The sequence below is a fragment of the Balaenoptera physalus genome (genome assembly GCF_965194825.1).
Source record: "Balaenoptera physalus genome assembly, chromosome: 3".
NCBI classification, from domain to species: Eukaryota; Metazoa; Chordata; class Mammalia; order Artiodactyla; family Balaenopteridae; genus Balaenoptera; species Balaenoptera physalus.
The window spans coordinates 4,824,588-4,842,713 of record NC_138890.1 but is presented as its reverse complement, the minus strand read 5'-3'; the positions used below and the strand labels follow the sequence as shown (position 1 = coordinate 4,842,713).

General features: G+C 55.9%; 1 protein-coding gene across 3 annotated transcripts in view; it reads left to right on the top strand.

Annotated features, from left to right (window-relative positions):
* Positions 1 to 18,126, top strand: part of MLLT1 (MLLT1 super elongation complex subunit) — a 131,854-nt gene that overhangs the window by 71,722 nt on the left and 42,006 nt on the right. For all 3 annotated transcript variants that reach the window (XM_082455183.1, XM_082455184.1, XM_082455182.1), the window contains exons 2-3: positions 5,955 to 6,135; positions 13,816 to 13,898. In XM_082455183.1, the coding sequence (XP_082311309.1) occupies positions 5,955 to 6,135; positions 13,816 to 13,898 (264 nt within the window). The remainder of the gene's footprint in view (positions 1 to 5,954; positions 6,136 to 13,815; positions 13,899 to 18,126) is intronic.

The following is an 18,126-nucleotide window of genomic DNA, read 5'->3' as shown; positions in this document are numbered from 1 at the left end:
AGATGCCTTTATTGGGCTTGTTCGTGTTCAAAATCTCCCAAGACTGCTCCCTGGAGAACTCTGGGGATGGCCGACGCATCATCTACATGTCTGTGTGCATTTCCTACATATTTAATGCATATCCTGTCCCAGGCCTCCCTGGTGGGCTGGTAGGGGTGAGGCTTCCCAGCAGCCCGACAGCCCTAAAGATTGTGGGTGTATCTGCACATCTGCACAGTCTGCACACTTACCTTAGAGAGTTTCCAGAGGCACATTCATTGAGCCCCTTCTTGTCCCTTTGTCATTAACCTGGTGCCCTGGGTCAGAGAAATGAGGCCAGACGGAGCCCTAAGGGAGTGCAGGACCAGGGCCTCCTGCGGCTGTCGTGAGAGGTCCCAGCCTCCGGGCAGGCCGTCCCCACTTGAGAGGATTGTCTCAGAGGGACGGCTGTCCTCTCCCTGTCCTGTGCTCTGATTCAGTGGCCGCTCCCGGGAGCCCCCCGCTGGGTCTAGAGGGAGAAAGTTCTGTGAAGAGCGCTTTCTTTGGGCTTGTGTGGCCGCCGCTCTGTGGGCCCAGCCCCTGTCCCCCTTTGTGGGTGTGTGGACGATGTTGCCAGTGACCTTCCTGGGTGTCATCAGACTTGGCAAAATCGTCCCAGGCTGATGAGGGAAAAGACCCCTGGGTGCTTCCTCCTCCTGGGAGGGGAGGGGATTGCGCGTCTGAGGGAGTTAGCTGCAGTAGTCAGACTCCAGGCGTAATTAGGCCACTTGGTAAAGTGGGAATTCCCGGGGCGGGGGGACTGGGGTGGGGGGCATCTGGTAAAGAGAATTCCCACCAGAAGATCTGGGGAAATCTTACAGATACGCTTGCTGAAGACCTGTCTCCTGGGGCCGGGCTGAGGGCAGGGTTCGAGGGATGCGGGAAGGATCCGGGGAAGCGAGGGCTGTGAGGCCGGCGGGGCTGTTGACACCAGGCTGGCTCTCTCTCTGCTGGGTGGGGCCTCCCCTTCCACACCTGGAGGGATCTGTGCTGGCTGATCCGTCTGCCTGGCTCGCAGGACTTAGGATTCTGGCCCTTGGGTTCCAACTGCCCGCTGCCAGTTGGCCTGGAGCGAGGGCAGTGCCCAGCGGAGGCCCTCAGCCCAAGCTTAACTGTCCCCAGATGGCCCTGGGAGCCCTCGTGCCACTCCATCTCATCTCAGGTCTTAGGGATGATTTCCCAGAGGTAGAATAGTTAACCCTTTCTGGGGCAGGCCTGGAAAGTGCCCCTTTGTTCTGGGCTTTTGTGGGGGCAGTGGGTGGCGAAGTGGCCCCCAAGATGCTGGGATGTGGCAGTGACCAAGGCCGGGCCCTCTGGAGGCTCTGCGAGGGGCCTCCCAGCAGCCGCGGGGCAGGTGAGGGGCGTCACTCCAGGCAGTGTGGGCTTTTTTTTTTTTAATTTATTAGTTTTCCTTTTTTCTTTCTTTTTTCTTTTTAATTTATTAGTTTTCCTTTTTTCTTTTTTTTTTTTTGGTTGCATCGGGTCTTCGTTGTTGGACACAGGCGTTCTCTAGTTGCGGTGAGCAGGGGGGCTACTCTTCGTTGCGGTGCGTGGGCTTCTCATTGCGGTGGCTTCTCTTGTTGCGGAGCACGGGCTGTAGGTGCATGGGCTTCAATAGTTGTGGCACATGGGCTCGGTAGTTGTGGCTCTTGGGCTCTAGAGCCCAGGCTCAGTAGTTGTGGCGCACGGGCTCAGTTGCTCTGTGGCATGTGGGATCCTCTTGGACCAGGGCTTGAACCCGTGTCCCCTGCATTGGCAGGCGGATTCTTAACCACTGTGCCACCAGGGAAGTCCAGCTCGGGCTTATTAATCCAGCCAGCAGCGAGCCTCTCCAGCAGGCGCCCTTCCTGGAGAAGCAGCTGACTGATCTGCTTCAGTTCTCCAGTTCTGCTGGCCGGGGAAGGAGTCCAGGTGGAGTAAGGAAGGAGGGGGCAGAGCCCGCAGAGGTGGAATTGTCGGAGGTGGAATTACCGTGACTCGCCGAGTCGGAGTAGTTGGCTGGGGCTCAGCTTTGCTTGCCTTCGCTTCAGCGTAGCTTGAGTGTCCTACGGAATCAATGATTTCTTTTCTAATATAGTGTCCCCAAATCTGTGATATTCCACCATCTTTACTTCTTAGAAGATTCCAGCATTCAGGGGAGACTTCTCCTGGGTGCACCGGCGTATGCAGTCATTGGCACCTGGGGTCTGGAGGTGTCGGGGCTGAGCTGGCGCCGGCCCCTGAGGCAGAGATGCCGCCTGGGCGGAGCTTTGGGCACGGCCTGCCGGCTGCAAAGATTACCCATCGCGCTTCAGAACCTTCCTGTTTACTTTGGCCTCTGGAGCGTCTTTTTGGCGCTTCCATTTTCCCCCTCGGATGGAACTGTGGTCTTCCCTTCTTTCACAATCACTGCTCTGCCGGGCTTGCTCATGTGCCCTGGGTAGGAACCCCACGTGATGAGAAATGCCGGGAAGGCAGCTGGGGTTGGAGCAGGGTTGTTAATGTCCGGATTGGTGAACAGCAGAATCTGAGGGGGCATCTCATCACCTAGGAGTTAACTCGAAAGTATTGATACCAGAAGCCATTCACCAGTGTCCTGTTGTCATTGTGATCATGTGGATCTGGTTTCCCATAATCCAGGGATTGTTTCCCGACTCCTCAGTGTGAAAACAGGTCAGAGAGAAAGGCAGAGTTTGTTACACACCCGTAAGTGTATGGGGCGATTATGGCCTATTTGGGATCATGTAAATATTGTTGGGGTTTGTTTATCTTGAACGTTGTCCATAAGCAGCGTTCTGCGGATAGAAGCTTGTGGTTGATTCGAGCATGACTTGTTTATCCAGACGTCCAGGCCTTTTCTCCAGCTGCAAGGGGGGTATTTCCCCCCAAATGTCCCCATCCTCCCACCCCTGCTCCACCCAGCCGGCCGCCGTGGGCATCATCACAGCCACCCAGCTGCCCGGGTCGCCTGTCTCCTTCTGCATCCGCCCTTGGGTCCTCCCAGTTCTCCTGTTTCAGGCTCCTTTTCCAGCCACTCCCTCTGGTTGCCTCCCAGCAGGCTTGTTGTTGTTGGTCTGTCTGTCCTTTTTTGCCTTCAGCCCAGACTGTGCACAGTTGCTGGGGGTGCTTTATCACTTAGATGCTGTTTCCTCCAATCCGTCATCTGCGTACGTCATCTGCGTACGGTTGGCTGTCATTTCTCTAGTGTGGAATCTCAATGCTCCATCCTGATCCCCACCCCTACCCCCGGTGGACCGGTCCCGGGGGTCTCTGCTCTTTTCCCAAGCAGCCCCACGGGGACTGTCGTCCTGTGCCGGCGGGGTGGCGGTCTCCTGCCCTGTTCTTACACCACCGGGACTGTCGTCCTGGGCCGGCAGGGGAGGGGCTCCTGCCCTGTTTCTACAGTTGTCCCCCGCCAGTCCCTGCGTCAGGACCACCCCATCCTTATCTGTCACCGTGGCCCTTCCCTCTTGGAACGCACCGCTTAGAGCTCACTGATCTAGGAAGCCTCTCTGGTTTAATCCAGTGTTGAAGCCTCGTGCAGTGTGATGCCAGGATAGAGGTTAAAAGGACGGATGGGATGTGGCCCTGGGGGAGACAGCAGTGAACAGTCAGGAGCAGGGTCGGGATGAAGCGGCACTGCGGAGTTGGTTGTACACAAACTGCTGTGGAGACCAGGGTCTGGTTGGTTTCCGGTGTGGATCTATCAGAAGGGGCTCTGGAGAGAGTAGCACTTGAGCCAGGGCTTAAGGGACAAGTGGAATTTCAATCAGAGAGAAGTGAGTTAGGGCCCCCCCGCTGCAGGCTGGAAGGAGCAGAGGTGGATGGGAGTGGACGTTCCCGCTATGTTTGGGGATGGCTGGTGTCTGACTGAGCTGGGATGCAGGGTGTGTGCGTTTTCCTGTGCTTCCTCGGTTCTCAGCCTCTAAGGCCTGCCCAGAACCTAGCAGCAGCTTCTTTGTGCACGAGCACGTGTGTGTGCGTGCACGGGGGACTGCAGCGCGGGAAACTTGCACGGCTCTGCGACATACTCTCTGATCTCGGGTGAAAGCATGGTAAACGAGGAGTACCCCAGACTTGAGGAAGCACAGGTGGGAGATGGGAGGTATGCTGAGCCCTGCGGACTCGATTCTGACCGAGAGCGGCGGGCCCTGCTTTCCCGGCAGTGACCGAGCAGCGAGGGGTGGAAGAGTGGGGAGTACGCCGGTGGTGGGTCTGAACGGGGTTTTGGAACCCAGAGAAGAGGCAGGTCCTGGAGGGACTGTGGCCCCAGGGGTGCCTGGGGTCCGGTGGTGAGAAAGAGAGTGCAGAGGGAGGTTTCTGGTCTGGGCCTGGGCTGGTGAGCCTGACGGGAGTTTCCTTCCGGATGCGTGGGATCCAGGCCACTGGCCCGCTTGTCCCTGGTTATCTCAATACTTAGGAGCAAGTGTCCACTTGGCCTCTGCTTTCTTTGTAACGTTCTTGATTTTGATAGTGTCAGGCTGTATCTCTGTGAAGTCCAGAGAGGGTTTTAACAGGCCAGAGCGGATGTGTACAGTGGGTCCCTGTCGGCAGTTTCAGCTGGCCTCGCTGGTGCAAGTTCTGTGAAGGGTCGGGGCTGCCTGCTTAGTGTGTGTGTGTGTGGCGGGGGGCCGGCACGAGCTGCTTCCTGTGTCAGGCAAGTGGCCAACCTGTGTGTGAGGAGGGCAGCCTGGCCGCCGAGGCCGCGGGTCCACCTGCACCTGTCCCCAGCTGGCTTCACACTTGCCCCGCATTCTCACTGTGAACCACTGTTCTGCTTTGAAAACAAAGCCAGCGTTTGTGCAGGTGACTCGGGTGACCCCAGGGGTCTCTGTTTTCCAGGAGGCACTCTGTGGGATGATGGAGAATGAAAATGCTTTAATCAAGGACAGCAGGATGGCACACTGGCCAAGGGAGTGGCCTTTGGGTGACACACACACACCTGGGCCTGAATCTCCCTACAACTCAGCCACCTCGTGTGTGCCACTCAACAGCTCACTCTTGGAGCCTTGGTTGCCTCATTCGTAGAACGAGGTACAGTCTGCCCTCCGGATCCGTGGGTTCTGCATCCGCACATTCAATCAGTTGTGGATCGAAAATATTGGGGAAAACGATTCTCGAAAGTGCCAGTAAGCAACCCTTGAATTTGCTGTGCCCCAGCCGCTATTTACGTAGTACTTACATGTAGTTACAACTATTTACCTAGCATTTACGTTGTACGAGGTATTATAGGTAACCTAGAGATGATTTAAAGTATGCAGGAGGATATCCGTAGGTTACATGTAAGTGCTAAGCCTTTTTACCTAAGGAACTTGAGCGTCCGTGGATTTTTGGTATCCTCGGGTCCTGGAAGCAATCCCACATGGGTACTGAGGGGCGACTGCAGTGGCACCACGGGTCACGCTGTTGTTTTCCAGGAGATCTTGGTGAGGGTTGCTACTCCAGGCAGGGAGCCACTTGCAGTGAGCCAGCGCAAGAGGAGAGCAGGCAAACTGCTAGCAAGATGATGTCTGATCGTGGAGACTGCTGAGAAGACAGTGTCATAAAGAGCCATGGGGTGGTGGTGGGTGCTTTCAGGTTGGGTGGTCAGGGAGGGCTTCTCTGAGGAGGCGACAGTCAAGCCGAGACCTCGGTGACAGGATGGAGCCAGCCGTGGGGAGGCCTGGGGGAGAGCATCCAAGGCGGAGGGAACCACAGGTGCCAAGGCCCTGGGGCAGGGTGGGGAGAAGACGCCGGGGCCCCAGTGGGCTTCCTGGGGAGAGAAGGCATGTACAGCCGTTCCAGGCCCGGTCCACGTGAGCACGTGCAAGCTCTTCCTGCTCCTGTAACCGGCGCTGCCCCTGCCCGGAGTCCCTTCGTTTACGAGCTCTGTAGGCCACGGGGGGCAGGGGGGAGGGGACGGCCTGCAGTACCCTGGGCTCTGCGTTGACCCTGTGCCCGCCTCTCTCTCCCTCCAGTGCACTGTCCAGGTCAAGTTAGAGCTGGGACATCGTGCCCAACTGCGCAAGAAGCCCACCACGGAGGGGTTCACGCATGACTGGATGGTGTTTGTCCGCGGCCCCGAGCAGTGTGAGATCCAGCACTTCGTGGAGAAGGTGGTCTTCCGGCTGCACGACAGCTTCCCCAAGCCCAAGCGTGGTGAGTGTCCCGACCCTGGCCGCCTGCCCTCTCCATGGGGAGCAGGTGGCCCGTGCCCCGCAGCCCGAGGCGAGAGCTCCTCCTCCACACAGGGCCTCCACCGTCCCTTCTGCTTCTCCCTCGGCCGCGGACTTGGCTGTACGGAAAACCCAGCGGAGGTGGTGACAGCATCTTGTGTCATCACTTAGACTCAGGCTCTGAGAAGCTTCCAGAGAATGTAGCCCTGTGGTTGAGGGTGGGAAGAGCGACTTACACCCCCTGGTGAGTAAGCAGGAAGCTGCTTACTGGGCCCACGTCGGAGGAGAGATGCCCTTTAGAGAGCCCGTGGTATGTGGGGCAAAAGCAGAAAAGGCTTGCGTTTCGCCGCTGCCTCCTCCCTGGCTTCACCCCTCAGAGCGCCCGGCCATCTGCGAAGTACAGGGTGACGTGCGGCCCGGCTGTCTGACGGCGCGGAGAGCCGGGAACTCACCCCGGGCGCCGGATCAGAGACCACTTCCTGGGGAGTTTGGAGCGAAGTTGGAGGCAATCTTGGGAGCTCTGTGGGGGCCGGGCCCTGTCTCCTGTTTTTACCATTCGGTCCCCATGTGAAGCCCGGCCCATCACAGGGGTCTTGTAAACAGTTCTCGAATGGATGCGTTGATAAAGGAACAAAGGACTCTGTGCTCGGAAAGGGCTTCAGGGCTGGGAGAGCCGTTGCTGGGCTGCTGCCCCCTCTACCCGCAGTAGGTGGGCCAGGGGGCCGGGGGTCACGCTGTGACAGCATGGAGCCTCGGGTGGAAGCAGGAGCCCGTCCCGGGACCCGCTGGGGGCCTGGGCCTGGGCCGGCAAGTGTCTTACTGTCCAGTGGGGAAGTGACGTGTGTTACAGGAGTAGAAACTCCTGGTTCGGAAGGGAAAGCAGCTCGAGATTCTTTTTCTTCTGGATTCTTCCATCAGCTTTCCGCTGTTCCTTTTCCTTCGTTTCTCCTTTCCTGAGTCTTCAGCTTCTCTCCCTTTTTCCTTTTTCCGTCTCTGAGCCTCTTGGAGAGAGCCCATCTGGTTCCTGACAACAGCAGGTATCTGTAAAGCACCTGCTAATAATAATAATAATACGTGCCACTTATCAGGCACATCCTGCTCACAAGCTCTTTTCGTTCACCCCGCGACCCTCTTTTACAGATGGGGAAGCAAGCTCAGGGGGCCAGGTAAGCTGCCTGTGCTTTAAAGCAGGGGTCTATGCGCTGTGGGCTGGATATGCCTGTTTTTATTGGCGCTTGGTCACGCCTGTTCATTCTGGGGGAGCCCGTGGTCACTGTGCCCGGACGCAGAGCAGAAGCCGGGCTGCCCGCTCCTGGCCCAGGTGCCTGCTTTCCCAGACAGCTGCCACTGCAGTTCCTTCACCACCGCCCTCTCCCGTCTCTCCCTTTCTCTCCAGGAGGGGCCCCACATGGTGACTCCCATCTACCTTTCAGCTGCTTGTTTCATCTTCTCCCCTCCGGTCCTTAACCAAGCAGCTGCTAGAAGTAACACTCAGAGTGGCCTACGTTTGTCCTGCCCTCGCTCTGTGCTGTGCGACGCGGGGAGCCCCCCAGGATGCCCTCGCATATCTAGATGCGGAAACTGAGGTCCCGAGAGGCCCAGTCACCTGTTTGTGGTCATGAGGAAGCGGCACATTCTCCGAGCTCCCGATGTCTGAAAAATGGGTTTTGCGTGAAGTGCACTCTTTTGAAGTGTCATTTTGCAGGCAGAGTTTCAGTAGCTGAATCGTGCATGTTTGCAAAGTCTGTGCGGCCTGTACACAGAGGGCAGCTGTGTCACGTGTATCAAATGGTAAATGCTCACTCGCCATTTGCTTAGTGGTCAGTGAAAAATGGATCAGGTGAAGCAGCCAGTGAATTTCTTATAGGGCTCCAGCCTCTGAAATTATACTTTATGTGCTTAAAAAGTATCTTTTACACCAAAATATACACCCGTAACAGACCCAGCAGAGATGTGCCAGGTGGGATGTTCCCACCTCCCAACTCGTCAGCGGTGGTATCACCCCAGGGGCAACATTTCTAGGCCTTTCTGGGTCGTGTCCTTCCTTAACACCTTAAAGCAGTAGAAGCAAATTTGCTTCTTATCTCTAGATTTTTCACATTAAAATTTGTTTATTAACTTACTAGCGTGAAGGGTTAGACTTTCTCCTAAGTGTCTCCCCCTTTCATCCCCGACAAGTGAGGGGTTTGTGTCTGGCCACATAGTTTGCTGCTGTATCCTAAGTAATACTTAGGTGCTTACTAAGTATTCGTTGAGAGAACGAATGGATCCTTCAATGCTGTCAACTTTGGCCAAGGTCTCCTGACTTTCCATTTAGGAAGAGAAGGGCAGGAGCACCCCGTCTTCCTTGAACCTTATACCGCTCCTTCTAGGAGCTACACTTGACTTTGTTAAGGTTGCTCCGCTCCAGGATTAGAGATTAAGTCTAGAAGTTGGTAGCTGGCAAAGGGCCCTGACCGTAGTGACTCTCTCCATTGTCGGGATGGTCGGGATCCTCTCTGAACTCTGGGCCACTCCAAGGAGAACGCTCAAGGTCATGTCAAGGTCAGATGGGCTCTTTTTATCATCCTTGGTTAAAATTTGGCCCCATTTACTTCGCTTCATATTTGGCCCTTTGCTTCTCTTCCCATCCTTGCATTGTGTCTTTTTCATCGAAGGGGCTTTGCCTTTTTTCCATCCTCCCCATCATTTCATTTATTCAGTGGAGTTTTTTCCCCTTCGAGATACTTCATTCTGGTCTCTTCCTCCTCTAATCAGAACTGGCTCCTCTTTAGTCATCACACTGGGACTTTCCTTTACTTTTCTCCTGGGGGGATTTACCTAATACCCTTATGTTTTGGTTTATTTTCCTGTTTTACTGGAGTAATTTCTCAAGAAGTTTCCCAGGAGATTAATTACTGAAGCAATTTCCAAAGAAAGGTGTGTGGGGAATAAACTCCTTGACTCCCAGTGTATTTGAATTGCCCTTGTTCTGTTCCCACACTTGAATGGTAGTCTAGTTGGGTGTAACGTTCTAGTTGGAGAATTAGTATCACTTAGAGCTTTGAAAGTGTCGCTTCGTTGTCTTCTGAGAAGTCTGATGCTATTGGGTTCTTGTTCTGTTGCAGATGACCTGTTTCTTAGTTTCTTGTTTTGTCTTCAGAAGGACTTAAGATGGTTTTTATGACATTGTTTCTGGGGTCTTTTTTGGTTGTGTGTTTGTTCATCATGTTGGACATTTGGTGTCCTTCATTTTATTTTATTTTTTATTATTATTTTTAAAAATATTTATTTATTTGGCTGTGCTGGGTCTTAGTTGTGGCATGCTGGATCTTCGTTGCTGTGTGAGGGATCTTTGTTGCCACGTGTGGGCTCTTTTACCTGTGGCATGCGGGATCTAGTTCCCTGACCAGGGATTGAACTTGGCCCCCTGCGTTGGGAGCGTGGAGTCTTAACCACTGGGCCACCATGGAAGTCCCGGTGTCCTTCATTTTAGCTTCTATTTCTTTGACAATTTCTTTCCACCTATTTTTCTTTTTTCGCATTCTAGGATGCTTATTACATAACTTCTCTATGTTTAAGTCTTTTCATCTGTAAAATGGGAACAACTGCATCTGCCTCACAATGTTGTTGGGAGGATTAAATGAGTTAAATGTATAAAGTGCTGAGAATACTGCCTGGCATACAGTAGGTGCTTTATGAATATTAGCTGCTGTTGACATTTGTTTAATCTGCTGAGTTGTTTTTGCACCTTTCACCCTTTAAAAAAAAAAAAGTCTTTTTGCTCTACATTCTGGGAGATTCCATCGACTTTATTTTCTGGTCTTTCTGTTGAATTAAAAAATTATAAGTACTATATTTGTACTAAGGTCTAAGAGCCCTTTCTTACTCTCTAATTTTCCTTTTTAAAAGTATTTTGTTTTCATTTGTTGAGCAAGTCTTGCATCTGAGGGCATTGACTGTAGGTTTTTGTTTTTGTTTTCCTTTTCCCAAGTTCTCTTGTGGTCCCCAAAGTATTCCTGTTTCTTTGGCCTCTTTTCCTCCAAGTGGGAACTCTTACCGAGTGCTCTGTTTAGGGCAGGATGGGTTCGCTTTACCAGCGGCTTCTGGTTCGGGACATGGGTCCCCCGTGACTCGGGGGGTGGGGTGGGGGAAGGTCGCAGGAGGGATCCCCAGGGCTGTTGTTCCAGTCACAGCCGCTCTGTTTGGCTTTTTTTTTTTTTTTTAATAACTGCTTTACTGAGGTATGAGTCACACATGATAAAATTCACCCTTAATGTGTACGACCCACGTGTCTAGTGTGTTCATACAGTGGCTCAACCATCACCTCTCTCATTCCAGAACGTTTTCATCACCCTAAGAAAAACCCCTAGCCACCCGCTCCCCACCGCCGCCCTCCACTGCGCCTGCGGACGCCCCAGCCCAGGCCTCCCGGGGCTCGGGCCCCCCCTGCAGCACCCGTGCCATGTCCCCGACTGCAGCTTCCTCTTCCTGTTTCCTTGCCCGGCGTGCTCTCACCCACTCTCTGCCTTCCAGAAAGTTCTTGACTGCTCACATCACCTCCCTCCCCGTTACTCTCCCGGCATTATTTGGTTTCCTACTGGCCTCACTTTGCTTGCCACGGGCCCTCAGGTGGGACGGCAGGCAGGCCGGTGGCGTCTGCTCGGTCTCCCACGTCTGGAAGCCCGTACTCTGGCCCCTGTGCCCCGTCTCTGAACGGATAAGGTGGCTTTCAGCCTGGGAGTGCCCGTCCTCCGAGAGGCCTTTGGAGAGAGATTGAGAAATGCACGGCAGGGTCCCTTCCCTGAAGGGGCTTGTCGTCTGGTAGAGAGATGAAGATCAGAGGTGACACGTGTATGTGCAAAGATAACCGCCCTCAGTGGAAGTAAGTGACCTGGGGGTCAGAGGCCGAGGGAAGCCAGGGCTGTCCCTGCGGGAGGGGCCCTGACTCGGGCCTTCATGGCTGAGGGGATTCAGACTGGGGGTGGGCGGGGGGAGATGGACACTGGGGTGGAGGGTGCAGGCAGGTCCCCGGTCCCTCCCTCCTCTGCTGGGGGATCGTGCAGCGAGAACAGGCCATCCTTCCTCTCTGCTTCCTCTTTCCTTCCTGGATGCAGGTTAATTCAGCAAGCAAGCAGGTTCCCGGCCCTGTGCGAGGCCGGGGCACATGAGGCAGACTGCAGGACGCTCACAGTGTGGGGGCTTGGGCACTAGGCGGGCAGGGTTCATGCAGCTGGGGAAAACCCCCCGAGTCTGCTCAAACAGGATCGAGAGACTCGGGGAGAGGCGGGCCGTGACTGGCCTCCGTGCCCAGATTTCTTCCTGTCCCTGGACAGACCTCTCACTTCAGTAGATGACCTGACAAAGGTGTGACAGGTGGCCCGCTCAGCGGTATTCGACAGATACGTAGTGAATGTTTCCAAAAGGTCTGGCCATGGTGCTGGCCCTGGGGATGTCACACTGAGTGAACAGGAGCTCGTGTAGGATTGAGGAAGGTGGAGACAGTAAGCACAAGGAGTCCTGAGACCAAGTGATACAGGACGCTCGGGGCCGGAGGAGGGAACCACAGCCTGGAGCTTGATGGGGGATGGGGGTTGCTGCTCAGTGAAAGGGTCCCGGAGGAAGTGGTCTGTGATCTGAGAGGGGCAGCGTGGCAGGGCTGGTGAGAGATGAGCCTGGAGGGGATGGAGCACTGTGCAGGCCCCCTGGAGCGGCTGGAAGTTGGTCCTGAGGGCAGTGGGGAGCCATCAGGGGACACAGATCTGTGATTCAGAGGGGTCCTTCCAGCGGCCCCTGCAGAAGATGCCTGGAAGCAAGCCTGAGGCAGGCCGGCTGGTGAGGGGCTGGAGCGGAGGCTCAGGGCGCCAGGCAGCGGGGTGCAGCCCAGAGATGTTTGGAGGTGGCCTTCACAGCACTTGGTGACAGGCGAGCTGTAGGAGCAGGAGGAGCTGAGGCGTCCTCGGGGCCTCGGGGGAGCGGTGGACGGCTGGGCTCCTGACCTGCAGGACGCCGGGAGCTGCGGATTTCAGAGGGAATGAGGAGGTGGCTTGGGGCGGGCTGCCTCTGACATGCCCAGCCAGCACCGCCAGGAGGCCATCTGAGGAGCAGGAGAATAGGAGCTGGCTAGGATAGGGATTTGGGGCCGAGGTCAACCCCACAGTGTCCCCAGGCTACCTGGGCCACCGCCCGTTGACCCAGCCTGCAGGCAGGGGCACTCCTTACTTCCAGGAGGGCTGACCGTCAGAGTGAAGGTGACTGAGCTTACTCCTGGGGACCAGAGGTGTCCCCTTGGCCTCTGGCGTCAGCCGGGCACCTGACACCGTCAGATGCGGATAGTGGTGGAGTGAATGCACGAATGCGCGAGTGCAGCGTTTGGTAGCAGTAATGACTCCCTGCGGGCCCCGAGGTCAGGTGACAGTGCTCAGGGCGCTCAGCCGAGGCAGCCGGGCTACTGCTGCCCCCCGGGAGGCTGTGCTGCGGGGGTGGTGGGTCCCACGGCCGGGTCGGCACGGCCCCCTCGCCCCTGGCAGGGAAGTCCATCCAGCTGAGCAAGCCTCGAGCCCCGGGCTGTGGGGACTGGAGCCTGAAGCGCAGGCTGAGCCCTCCTGGGGGGTGTGGGGGGAGCGGGAGCTGGGCTTGGAGGGCAGGTGGCTGGCGCAGGGGCAGGGGGAGCCCTGGGGGCCGTCTTACCCGTCAGTCCGCACAGCTCCCTGGAGCCCCGCCCCTGTGGTTTGCAGAGCGGGGTCCTGTGCAAGGCTGTCCAGCCAGCCCTGGCCTTGCGGGTCCCCAGTTACTCTAAACCCACCCCCTCACCAGTTTTGTTTGCGCAGATAGATGAGACATGTGAGATGTTTGAGGTATATAATATTTTAAGTGATTTTTTTTTTTTTTAAGGAAAATCTTACAAGGTTTTAATTTTTAAAAAGTCATGTTTCATTATGTTCCAATGCACTGTTTTCCGGCGATTTCTGGCCCCCTTAATAATTACACTACAGACATACGTGTGTAAAGGTTTTAACCGTTGGCAGGATTTTTTCCTATCTCCTGGTCGTGGTTGCCTCGGGAGAGGGAGGGGCGGAGGACAAGGGGGATTTGTTCTGTACTGTTCTGATTTTTTTTTCTTACATGCGGGAGAACAATATTGTCACGTTACTTGCATAATGACAGCATACCTGTCAAAACATTGACAGTTCATCCTGGAGGGTGAGACTGCGGGAGATTGTTTTACCTCTATTTTACTGTTCTTCTTAGTTTCTTTCTCCCCCTCCCTCCCTTCCTCCCTCTCTCATCACTCGTCACCTGGGAATGCTTTGGTTAGGTGCTGAGGTGGAACCCAGGCGAGCCCCCGCTGGGACCGGGCCATCTCCATCTCCATCTCCTGGCGTCCGTGTCTCTGGCCCCAAGCTGGCCCAAGCGGGGCCTCAGTGTCCATGTTTGAGTGAGCGATGACAGGAGGAGGGCACAGCAGAGTGCCTGCCCTGCTGGGAGACCAGGGGCCCCCTGGCCCGGCGCCTCGCTGAACCGCACTGCTGTGCTGCCCTGAGTCAGTTGAACCTGTGTGGCCCGCGGCCTGCTCCGCTCCTTCTCTCCCTCTTGACCCCTCTGACATGGAACAGGGCTTGGGGTTTCCCACGCTGGGGAGCTGGCCTCCTAGAGCTGACAGCGGTTTTCCCTTTCTTTTCAGTGTGCAAGGAGCCCCCCTACAAAGTGGAGGAGTCGGGTTACGCAGGCTTCATCATGCCCATCGAGGTGTACTTCAAGAACAAGGTAGGAGCCCGGGTGACAGAAAGGAGGACGCACAGCTCACACAAGGGCCGGTGGGACCGGCAGCGCCGGGTGACAGGGTGGATGTTGGCATGTGTGGCAGAGACTGCATGTTGGGCGCCCGCGGGCGGAGCGTCGCGCGCATCCCTCCCGTAGTGGCGGGGCTGGGGAGCCGGGCACGTTGCGGCGGCAAGTGGGGGAGCACCGGGGCACGTCGCCATAAGTCGTCCTGAAAGTGGCGGCGTCCCCGGCTCAGCCACCACGTGCTGGGGCGGCGCCGGAGTCTGTGGCCTGTCCTAGAGGGGTTGTCACCTCGTGGGAGGAGGGGCGAAGATCTGGAAGTTGTTAGACGTCTGACAGTGGGCTGTTGGTTGGATGCACTTATGCATCTTCTGAACAGAATCTTTGACGACCTTGGGGGAAAGAGCTTTTAATGTTGTTGAATGAGGAAAGCAAGTTATATGTGTGTCATTTATAGAAAAAAGGAATTATATACATGAAAGATGTTAACAAAGGTAATCTGGGTGGCAGGATCACAGCAGGGTTTTGTATTATTTCTCTCCATATGTATTTTCTAAACATTTACAATGAAAAAAATAGAAATAGTCATAGACCGTTCAGGCTGCTGTAACAAAATACTACAGACTGGACGGCTCATAAACAACAGAAATGGTTTGCTCAGCGTCCTGATGGCTGGAAGTCTGGGATCCGGTGCTGGCGTGGTCGGGTGAGGGCCGTCCTCCGTCCTCTGGGTCACGGGCTTCTCGCTGTGCCCTCACAGGGTGGAAGCGGCGAGGGGCCTAGGGGCTCTTTCTGGAAGTGTTAATCCCATTCCCGAGGGCTCCATTCTCGTGACTTAAGCCCCTCCCAGCACCATCACGTGGGGGGTGGGAGTCAGCGTAGGAATTGGCGGGGGACACATTCAGACCATAGCTTTTTTTTTTTTTTTTTTAAAGCGCAGTAACCAACATTTAACAGTTGCCTCCCTGGCAGCGTGCCTCTGCTGATCCTCACAGGTGCCGCCCAGCGGCCAGCGGTGACCTTCGCTGGCTCCAAGGTGGCTGGCTGGCTGGTGCTCCTCCACGGGTCCAGCTAGACTGGCTGTGGGCGGCTCTGCCATCTTTCAGGAAGGACATCCCCCTGCGGGGCCCGAGAGTGCCACCACTCACTTAACGAGCCCCTTGTTCTGAGAACCCGTGGCGTCAGAGGCCTCTGGGGTGGAGCTCAGGTGGGCACCGCGGTCCCCTGGGCACCAAGGGCCATCTCAGCAGGTGCGGCTCAGCGGGATTTGGCGGCGGGGCCTGCGGGTCATCCCGAGGCTCTCTGGGCGTCGAGGCCTGAGAGTCCCGGTGACCGGCCACTGTTGAGAGGAGAGCCCAGCCTGTCCGCACGGGTGGGGGATGGATACTGCACCACGAGGGGGCTGGCGCCCTGCAGCTTAGGGACCATGCTCAGGGAGGCCTCCTGCTGCTCCGGGAGCGCGGAGAGGGGGGCGTCCACGTGGGGCGGGGGGCCAGTGCTGGGGTGAGTCCTGGGGCCCCCCGTGGGGAGGCTGTGCAAACGGGATGCTGATTGTAGCCCCTCTGGGTGGTTGGGGAGACAGAGTGAGTCCACTGGGAGGGAGCGCTGAGCCGCGGGTGCCTTGGTATCTGCAGGGTTGGGCGCTGGGTCCGGCGTGGCCCTGTGAGCCCTTTCTCAGGATAAGTGCTGGGTGCTCTCCTGTGCCCTGCATCCCGTTACGAGACTCCTCCGTTCCTGGTGGGGGCGTTGCCCTCAGGGCTGTAGCGGGCAGCCCTGCGCTGCAAGGCCCATCGCGGGAAGGGGTGCGGGTCCCGTCACAGGTCCTGTGGGGTGCGTGTGCTGTGCCAGGCCCTCTGCTGAGCGGTGCTTATTACTTAGTACCCGGACAGGCCCCGGAGGGCGGTCATCTCCCCAGTCTGCATGAAGGGGCGCCTGGATGCCCAGTCGTGTGGGCAGTGCTGCACCATGATTGGCGGAGCTGGGGTTTGGCCCAGCAGAGCGTGTGTTCACGCACGCGCACCCGTTGCTTCAATACCCGAGACAGGCGTGGCCCGGGATGACAGCTCCTCATGAATTCTGTTGTTTACTTGCTTCTGGGTGACAGGGACAGTATTGTTTTAGGTATCGTGTCATACAGATGTTGTCTAAATGTGGGTCCCTGTTGAGGGACGTGTGTGGAAAAGTGAGTGCCGGTTCATGGCAAAAGCAGCTTCTGCAGGCGTGGGATGCGTGTGAACCAGGGACATGGTGAGAGCGTCTGCTCGTGACTTTCCCCCCCTGCCATAGGCAAGGGCTGCCGTTGGGTGTCAGCCCTGCCTCACTGTTCAGCTGTCAGTAAGGTGAGCTGATCTTTGTCCTGCTGAGAAGAGGTGGAGCAACTGTGGACAGCCCACTTCTCTTGGCCCCAGTTTCTCTGTCCATGAGATGGGTTCCTAATTGTGTCTGTTTCTCAGGCTGTTGGGAAGATTTGGAGTGATGGAAGGTAGAGCGTGTGGCCCAGTACCCAGCACGGAGTAAGGGCTTCATCCACGTGTGTCGTTGATGTCACTGCTGGGTCCGCCTGGGTGAGCGGGGTGAGTGGAGCAGGCAGCCTCTGAGGCCTTCAGGCCCCAGGATGACGTGTGGCCTCTCCGGACAGTGGGGTGGATCTGCACCCAGAGCAGAAAGGACACTTTCTCAGACGCGGGATGTTTTCTCGTGTGAGCGTGAGGCGTTCTAGCCTCAGTGGCACTGGCTGTGAAATGGAGAAATTCTGTGTTATGTGGTGTTTGGCGCTAAAACTTATCTGAGGCCACGTTCCGTTTGACCTGTTGGCAGGATGTTCTTTTACAGATAAAGCCCTCCTTTCCCCCAAGCGAAAAAAAGAAGCGGTGTGGGGGTGGGTCTGTCTGACTTAATAAAAGTAATCTCCGTGTGTCTTCTTTTTTTTAATACTTTTTAAAATTTTATTTATTTATTTATGCGGCTGCGCTGGGTCTTAGTTGTGGCATGTGGGATCTTTAGTTGCCGCACGCGGGCTCTTAGTTGCGGCACGTGGGACCTAGTTCCCTGACCAGGGGTGGAACCCGGGCCCCCTGCATTGGGAGCGCGGAGTCTTAGCCACTGCGCCACCGGGGACATCCGTTGAGCGGTTTTTACTCACATGCTTCTGACTCCAAATGCACGGTGTCCTTCCCAGCACCTCTCTTCCGGCTCTGATTCTCCAGGCACCATTGGAGTGTCCAGCAGTTCAGTTCGCTTCTGACACTAGCCACTCGAATTAGCGCAGACCTGCAGGTCAGGGGTCAGCCCCACAGGGCTGTCCCCGGTTCAGACAACAGCCACAGGTCTGTGCTGCGCCTCCTGTACTTCTGACGGATCAGCTATCCATCGGGGGTTCCCACAACCCCCTCAGGTTCCGGAATTTGCTAGAACAGCTCACAAAACTCTGATCAGCATTTTACTCCCTGTTTCCGGTTTAGTATATGGGATGTAATTCAGGAACAGCCAGGTGGGAGAGAGGCAGGGGGCCCGATGTGGGCAGGGGCGGGCTTCTGGGGCCTCTCCTTCCACGCACCGCCCTCCTGGCACTTCCACGCTCACCTGTCCTCCCTGAGGTCTCCGAACCCCGTGTTTAGGGGTTTTATGGAAGCTTCGTTGTGTAGGCATGAGTCAGTCATTGGCCACTGCTGACTGACTCAATCTCCAGCCCTCCCCCTCCCCGGAGCTTGGAGGTCGGGAGAGGGGGATGAGCTTTTAATCAAGACTTGGTCTTTCTGGGGACCAGCCCCATCCTGAAACCATCTAGGGACCCACCAAGAGCCGCCTCGTTAGAACAAAAGACGCTCCTGTCACCCCGTCACTCAGGAAATTCCAAGACCGGGAACTGAGTGCAAATGCCAAATATCTTTCTATGATGCCACAATTGTAAAATAAAATTTTTATTGAGGTGAAATTCACGTAACGTGCAGTTAAGCGTTTTACAGTGTACAGTTCAGTGGCATTTAATGCATTCATAATGTTATGCAGCCACTGCCTCTCTAGTTTCAAATTTTTCATCTCCCCGTCCCCCCGACCCTCATCTTCTGGGAGCCTCTAATCTGCTTTCCGTCTGTGGATTTGCCTATTCTGGATATTTCATACAAAACGAATCATACAACATGTGTCTTTTTGTGTGTGGCTTCTTTCACTTAGCATAGTGTTTTCCAGGTTCATTCAAGTTGTAGCATGT